The sequence below is a fragment of the Ascaphus truei genome, chromosome 15, assembly GCF_040206685.1.
Source record: "Ascaphus truei isolate aAscTru1 chromosome 15, aAscTru1.hap1, whole genome shotgun sequence".
Taxonomy (NCBI): domain Eukaryota; kingdom Metazoa; phylum Chordata; class Amphibia; order Anura; family Ascaphidae; genus Ascaphus; species Ascaphus truei.
The window spans coordinates 7,185,577-7,194,097 of record NC_134497.1 but is presented as its reverse complement, the minus strand read 5'-3'; the positions used below and the strand labels follow the sequence as shown (position 1 = coordinate 7,194,097).

The following is an 8,521-nucleotide window of genomic DNA, read 5'->3' as shown; positions in this document are numbered from 1 at the left end:
CCTCCCTCTCTCTCTCTCTTTCTCTCCCCTTACTCTCTCTCCTCTCCCTCTCTCTCTCCTCTCCCTCTCTCTCTCTGTGCCCTCACTCTCTCTCTGTGTCTCCCCCTCTCACTGTTCCCAGGACGGTCACTTTGGGTATGATGGATGCTCTGGGTGTCAGAGATGTAGCTGCGACCTTGGCTCTGCCGGTCCGACCTGTGACCCTCGCAGTGGGCAGTGTGTCTGCCTCCCTGGTGTCACCGGTCCTCGATGCCAGCAGTGTGCCCCCGGGTATTGGGGCTTCCGAGCCAACGGCTGTACAAGTGAGTAATCCATTCGAGGGCACTTTCCCCTAAACGCTGCTAAAGCACAAACTCTACCAAGTCTTATTCCTCTAGGAGCCCTCCTGCCCCCAGCATTCTCTCCCGCATCCTCTGCTGCTGGCAGGTGTTCCCATGTAACTACTACTTCAGTAAAAACAATGAACTGCTGATGTTTGAAAGTCTGTGAGTGCGTGCAGCGGTATAGAGGAGTATTAGGTATACTCTGTGTGCCTGTATTGCAGAGTGTCGCTGTAAGGGGGGATTCTGTGACCAGCACACTGGGGAATGCCAGTGCAGCGAGGGGCTGACGGGAACGCAGTGCGAGACCTGCCGCCGGCAGCACGAGATTCCGGTCGCTCACGGCCCGGAGAGAGTGAAATGCGAACGTACGTAACGGGACCCCAACTCCTCCGCGCCCTCATTGCGTCACGCGCGCTGCGGAATTACATACAGACCGTTAAACCCGGAACCCCCCGCGGGGGTCTCTGTCCCGAAATCACCCCGATCACGTTCTTCGGAAAGTAACTCCGGCAGCTTTCCAACTGGGAGCGATATTCACGTCTGGTTCATTATAAAACGGATCGTTCCGGGGCCCGGGGAGGTTCCGGGGCCCGGGGAGGTTCGGGGCCCGGGGAGGTTCCGAGGCCGGGAAGGTTCCGAGGCCCGGGAAGGTTCCGAGGCCCGGGAAGGTTCCGAGGCCCGGGAAGGTTCCGAGGCCCGGGGAGGTTCCGGGGCCCGGGGAGGTTCCGGGGCCCGGGGAGGTTCCGGGGCCCGGGAGGTTCCGAGGCCCGGGGAGGTTCCGGGGCCCGGGAGGTTCCGAGGCCCGGGGAGGTTCCGAGGCCCGGGGAGGTTCCGGGGCCCGGGGAGGTTCCGAGGCCCGTGGAGGGCCCGGGGAGGTTCCGGGGGCCCGGGGAGGTTATGGGGCCCGGGGAGGTTCCTGGGCCCGGGGAGGTTCCTGGGCCCGGGGAGGTTCCGAGGCCCGGGGAGGTTCCGAGGCCCGGGGAGGTTCCGGGGCCCGGGGAGGTTCCGGGGCCGGGGAGGTTCCGGGGCCCGGGAGGTTCCGAGGCCCGGGGAGGTTCCGGGGCCCGGGAGGTTCCGAGGCCCGGGGAGGTTCCGAGGCCCGGGGAGGTTCCGAGGCCCGGGGAGGTTCCGAGGCCCGTGGAGGGCCCGGGGAGGTTCCGGGGCCCGGGGAGGTTACGGGGCCCGGGGAGGTTCCTGGGCCCGGGGAGGTTCCGAGGCCCGGGGAGGTTCCGGGGCCCGGGTGGTTCCGAGGCCCGGGGAGGTTCCGGGGCCCGGGGAGGTTCCGAGGCCCGGGGAGGTTCCGGGGCCCGGGGAGGTTCCGGGGCCCGGGGAGGTTCCGAAGAAGTTTAGATTCTCGTAGTCTGTAATACATTACAATGGATCCTCAGGAGAGATATAGGTGTAACTGTGTGTACGTAGGCTTCCTAACCTCGCCGACCCAAAAAACAACTTTGTTAAAGAATGTATCAATTGTGTCGCTTTCCTTAAAGAAATGTAGCCATGCTAAAAGCAAATTTTCGGATGCTTTCTGTTTCTTTGGCATTGATGGAGTTCCCTCGGTTTCGGTTCACGTCACTGGGGGGGGGGGCTTATGCGGGCAAGACCGCGGCATCGTTGTCCCCAAACGACCGCGTGGTTGCGATTCCGGAAGACCAGCGGCGCTCTGGCGCCTCCGATCTTCTAGGCATCGAAAGGGTTAATGCAGCTTGAACCCGGCTAGGACTGCGTGTGATCATGATTACATCTACGGAGAACCGTCTTCATGGTCCACTAACCCAGGGGGGCTCAACGCCGGTCCTCACGCACCCCCCCAACAGGTCAGGTTTTCAGGATACCCCAGCTTCAGCACAGGTGGCTCAATCAGAGGCTCAGTCAAAGACTGAGCCTCTGATTGAGCCACCTGTGCTGAAGCAGGGACTGATTGAGCCACCTGTGCTGAAGCAGGGACTGATTGAGCCACCTGTGCTGAAGCATAGAGATCCTGAAAACCTGAGCTGTTGGCGGAGAGGGGTCCGATTGAGCCACCTGTGCTGAAGCATAGAGATCCTGAAAACCTGAGCTGTTGGCGGAGAGGGTCTTGGAGTTGAGCCCCCCCCGCCCCCCCCCCCGCGTTAACCAGTCCCCCCTGTGAGGAATTTACAGACGTTAGGAATTTTTGATGCGCAGTGCTTGATCTCATTGCGGACCTCACTTTGCAGCCTGCGACAGCTGCGTGGTCACTCTCCTGGAAGACCTGCAGAGAATGGGGGACGGGTTCCCCAGTGTCAGGGACCAGCTCACCAACCTGAGCATCAGCTCCATCGCCTGGACACGGCTCGGCGGCCTGAACGCCTCCATCGCAAACCTCGCGGTATGTGCGCGGAAATGCGGCGACTGCGGCAGGTCGGAGACTCGCTGGGAAGGGTCACAGGCTTGTGTGTGTGTGTGTGTGTGTATATATGTGTGTGTGAGTATATATGTGTGTGTGTATATATGTGTGTGTATGTGTATATATATGTGTGTGTGTGTGTGTTTTATATATATATATATATATATATAACACACACAAATAAATATACACGTATCACAAACTATAATCAAGACTCGTACATTATCCGGAGCAAAGGTGGGGGGAACGATAGAGCAGCACCGCTGGGCAGGATAGATAGAGCAGCACCGCTGGACAGATAGATAGAGCAGCACCGCTGGACAGGATAGATAGAGCAGCACCGCTGGACAGGATAGATAGAGCAGCACCGCTGGACAGGATAGATAGAGCAGCACCGCTGGACAGGATAGATAGAGCAGCACCGCTGGGTAGGATAGATAGAGCAGCACCGCTGGGCAGGATAGATAGAGCAGCACCGCTGGACAGGATGGATAGAGCAGCACCGCTGGACAGGATGGATAGAGCAGCACCGCTGGACAGGATGGATAGAGCAGCACCGCTGGACAGGATAGATAGAGCAGCACCGCTGGACAGGATGGATAGAGCAGCACCGCTGGACAGGATAGATAGAGCAGCACCGCTGGACAGGATGTCGTCACATGTAGTGTATTAAAGATAGAGGTGATCCGTCCACTAATGCAGGGGTTCAACTCCAGCCCTCATGCCCCCCCAACAGGTCTCGGATTGAGCCACCTGTGCTGAAGCAGGGATATCCTGAAAACCTGACCTGTTGGGGGGGGGGGGGGGGGTGATGGTTAGAGTTGAACACCCCTGTTCTAAGACACCTTCATCAGGGCCGTGCGTGTGTATAATTTTATTTATATAACACCAACAATGCTATATACACAGCAATTTACAAATGACAGTACAAGGTAAATAAATTACAAAGGGAGCGTATGTGTTTGTGTGTATGTACAAACGTGTGTGTGTGTGTGTGTGTGTGTGTGTGTGTGTATATATAGTAGTATGTATATCTCTGTCTCTTTGTTGTGCATATATATTTATATACTTCCTCTCTTTGGCAGGACCTCTGGCTTCAGTATCAGAGCTCCGTTAATGGCATCAAGGACAGGGCGGATGACCTTGAAGACTTGAGTATCAGCCTCACCCAGGATCTTGACGCTCTACAGGAGAAGGTCAGCTCCTGCGTTCTCTGACTCCTCCACCAGGGGCGATGATGCATGCTGACCATGCAGAGTCGTGACTCCGTCAAATACTAACCCAGCTGTTTCCTTCCCAGGGGGATGTGACAAATAGGACGGCCGTGAGCCTGGGAGGGCAACGAAAGCCACCAATCAGAAGGCCAGAGACCTTCTGCGCAAAGTGCAGTCTCTTTACAATGTTTCTCTTGGTAAGAAGCATCACGCGGCAATAACCCCAGAGATAAAGGATCATAGCGTGGAGGCGGCCATGTTAAATCTGACCGGAGAAAATGCATGTGTATGTCCCACGGCGTCCCGCACGGTGATACGCGGACTCCGCCGCCGCCAGTAATCTATACATCCCTCCGACGCACACACGGATCCTCCGTCTTTTGCCGGGACTCGTTGGGAGAACAGCCCAGACCTCCTCTTGTATAGCGGACGTTATAATGATGTTAACTCGTAACAAATATCCAGCGTAGTGTCAGTGATTCCCAACATGGGGGTTCGGGAACCTCTAGGGGTCCCCCCAGAACACTATGTAATGAATCACAGGCAGTATAATGGGGTCTTCCCCCAGGAGAGAGCCGGTGGGCACCTTCACGATAGCGACAAGCATGAGCAGTATATAGGGGTATATAGGGGTTTCCTTGCACTTTATTTATTTTCTTAGATTTTTGCACTGTAATTATTAGGGCACTTCTGCGTTTCAACCAGTGTAGCTTACACACAGCGCTCCCAAACTTTAATGGGGGGGGGATATCAGGGGGGCTCAACTCAAGCCCCCCACGCCCCCCCCCCCCCGCTCCCCTCAACACGTCAGGTTTTCAGGATATCCCAGCTTCAGCACAGTTGGCTCAATCAAAGGTTCAATTGAAGACCACCTGTGCTGAAGAAGGGACTGATTGTGCCACCTGTGCTGAAGCAGGGATATTCTGAAAACCTGACCTGTTAAGGGGGGGGGGAGTGCTTGAGGACTGGAGTTGAGCCCCCCTGGGCTAGATTATTCTTTTGTTTCCTCGCAGTGGAAGAAATACAGTAGACACGGTATAAAACTGGTAGAACGTGCTGAAAGGTGCACAGCGCTGTACATAGAATTTCCGGGCATTGATTGATTCTAATTTGTGGCACAGAGAGATAAAGCTAAAGAAGCTGGTGCTGGGATTCGAACCATGGCGTGCGTTGGGTATTCACTCTGTGTGCGTCTGTAAGTGCTGTGCGTTCTCCTCCCACCACTCAGGCTGATCGAGCAGCTGAGCCGGATCGGCGCCTCGAACAGCAGCACTGTCACCTCCACGGAGGAGTTCAGGCAGATCGCGTCGGAGGTCGAGCGAATGCTCAAGGAGCTAAGGAGAAAGAATTTCAAACGCCCGAAGAGCCTGGCAAGCAGGGAGCACGATGAAGCCCCAAAAGTGTGAGAACCCCACTGGGTCCCCAGTAACAGGAGGCAGGATAAACCAGAGGCCGTTATGTACTGTGCCCCCCCAAAAGCTATGTTCTGGTTTATGGTCCCCGTACTGTATAAGGGGCACTACGCAAGATGACCCAGATTCAGATACCTTGTACAATAATGCATGTTCTATTTGGTGGGACTCATAACTAAGTTTATTGGTGCAGGGACTCGTCTTAAGTATCAAGGGGTTGAGCTAAAATCTAAATGTACTGAACTTTCAGACCACGCTTTTTGGAAAATAATTTTAACCACACACAGGAAAGTGTTTCTAAAAGAAAAATCACCTTTTTATTCAAAGTAAAACTGTAAAAAAAAAAAAGTTGTGGTACTCGGGGTTCGTAAAAACAAACGCAGTCCTTCTCCGTGCCTCCTGGTACCGCCACACTCAGGCCACTGCGTGGCAGCCCATGAAGTGACCCGATGAGCTACAGCCCGGCATGTAGCAGCGCCCGTCCAGAGAGCTCAGGTGCGCTTCTAATCCCAAGGCATGAGCTGGTAATTGGCCCGTAGATATGAGACCCTGTGCCCCTCTCTCTGACCAGTGCTGGATCGGGTGAAGACGGAGATGTTCACCAAGCTTCAGACCAACCAGGACCTACTGAACGAGACCAGAAGGCACCTGGACACGTACAGCTCGGAGCTGATGGACCTGCGCGACGCCATGAATGAGGCTGTGAATAAGACCAGGCAGACGGCAGATCTCAACAGCCTCAACCAGAACAATCTAGAGGAGAATCGGGTACGACTCCAATGGAGGGAAACTCTGGAAGCTGCCAGGGCTGGGGTTTCATGCTTACGTTTGAGAAGCTAACAGATGTATTTGTAACTATGAACCACGTGTGACGTTGCGAGTTGTTCCATAGCGTTGGGCTAAGACCTTGTTACAACTAGTGTGATGGTGCATTTTAGCAAGCCCCATCGTACTGTGCTTCTTTGTGTCAGCATTCTTGTATAAGGTATACAGTAGGACTGTGCTAAGCAGTATATAGGTGTACATATATGTATGTAGAGTATATGAATTTGATATGTGGAGACATACTATACACATATATTCCTATTACACTGGCCTCTTTGTATTCTGCAGCTGAAGGGCGGCGAGCTGCAGAACCAGCACCGCGAGCTGGTGGCGGCCGTACGGATGGCTGAGGATGCTCTTGTCCAGGTCTCGGACTTCCTGCAGAAGATGGAGAGCCTGAAGGAGGTAAGAGGACCCTCGGTATAAAACCCCAGAGACCCTGAGACCCCGGTGTTGTTGGGGTTAGTTCAGGTTGCACTCTGTCCTCCAGGAGTATGAGAAGTTGGCTGCCAGCCTGGACGGAGCCCGAGGTTCCCTGATGGAGAAGGTGAAGAAGTTTTCCCCAGCGAGCAGCAAAATTCCTATCGTGGAGAAGGCAGAGGCCCACGCCAAGCACCTGGGGCAGCTGGCAAAGAACCTCTTCAGGTGAGGCCAGCAAACGTGTGTGTATACATATACATATATATATATATATATATATATATATATATATACATACATACATACATACACACACATACATACATACATACATACATACACACACATACATACATATACACACACATACATACATACACACATACACACACACATACATACATACACACACACATACATACATACACACATACATACATACACACACACACATACATACATACACACATACATACATACATACATACATACACACTCACACACATACATACACACACATACATACATACACACATACACACATACATACACATATACATACACACATACACACATATACATACATATATACATACATATATAGACATACACACATACATACTTACACACATACATATACATACATACATACACACATACACACACATACATACATATATACATACATATATAGACATACACACATACATACATATACATACATACATACACACATACACACATACATATACATACATACACACATACATACATACATACACACATACATACATATATAGACATATACATCATCCATCGGGGGACAGGATATATTCGGAGATACCCTTTGCAGTTGGTTATCTGGGACAATGACACTTAAGATGGGAAAACATAATGAATAATAGAACAGACAAGGATTGAAGATAATGATTTAATATTTACATCAGTATGGTCACCGCTTTGGCTTCTGTTTAAAGTCCTGCTTTTATCGGCAATCCGGGCGGGTGACCGGGCGAGCGACCGCGTTGTTGGTGTGACGGATGTGCGTCCATCTTTCATTGCAGCGCCATCGGAGACTCTAATCAGGACATCTTTATCCAGAAAGCCATTAACGCCTCCAACGCCTACGCCAGCATCATCGAGGCTGTGAAAGAAGCCGACAAGGCGGCAAAGGACGCTAACCGTGCCGCGGGCGAGGCGCTGAAGGTGCGCAGTGACGGCGTGGGCCCCCTTACTATATACAGCCTGCCACTGCAGCAGGGGGGGTGTTATAGTGTCATTACCTTGGCAATAAGGCACTCAGGAGATGGAGGACCGCGGAGTGGTATTACTGACAGCCAAGCACTCTGTAATCGCCCAAACCCTGAGTGCCACTTACTCGGCCACTGGAAAGAAGAGTAGAGCTTTACTATAAACTGTGATATAAATTGAGATTAAGCTCCTGACAATATCCTGCTCCCTCTATCAGCATCTGAATCCTGGAGCCGTGTAACTGCTCCCCGCTGATTAACCCTTTCATGTCCACGGTCCATATATAATACTCATTACCCGCCCATCTGCCTGTAGCGGTGGAATAAGCGGCACTGCACCTTTCGGTATAAGTATGATGGTACCGAGCACCTCTCTGATCTTATTTATAGACCCAGAGTACGCGCGTGTTCTTTGTGTACGCCTACAGTATACGCCAGTGCTATATGGATGTAGAAATACCGTTACCGGGGATTGTTCTTGCCCGATGTGGTAACCTGGAGCAAGAATTCCTTTTGGGGAAAGTAATTAACTGAATATATCAAATATAAATAAATGTATAAAATAAAAATATGAATAAAATACAAGCCCCTGATGAGTTCCCTGCAGCCGTAACGTAAGTGTCCGTCCATCAAAAATACTCCGTGAAGTCAAACGAAGCCCCACAAATGGTACCTACAGTGTAACAAAGAGTAATAGCGCAGGGGGGTT

The 8,521-nt window shown here is 52.3% G+C and overlaps 1 protein-coding gene across 1 annotated transcript in view; it reads left to right on the top strand.

Moving 5' to 3' along the window:
• Positions 1-8,521, top strand: part of LAMA5 (laminin subunit alpha 5) — a 161,139-nt gene that overhangs the window by 113,979 nt on the left and 38,639 nt on the right. Inside the window, 12 exon segments of the mRNA XM_075571418.1 lie at positions 122-302; positions 545-688; positions 2,522-2,673; positions 3,777-3,887; positions 3,992-4,022; positions 4,025-4,105; positions 5,136-5,305; position 5,610; positions 5,889-6,085; positions 6,431-6,547; positions 6,633-6,787; positions 7,627-7,768. Coding sequence (XP_075427533.1) covers positions 122-302; positions 545-688; positions 2,522-2,673; positions 3,777-3,887; positions 3,992-4,022; positions 4,025-4,105; positions 5,136-5,305; position 5,610; positions 5,889-6,085; positions 6,431-6,547; positions 6,633-6,787; positions 7,627-7,768 — 1,482 coding nt within the window.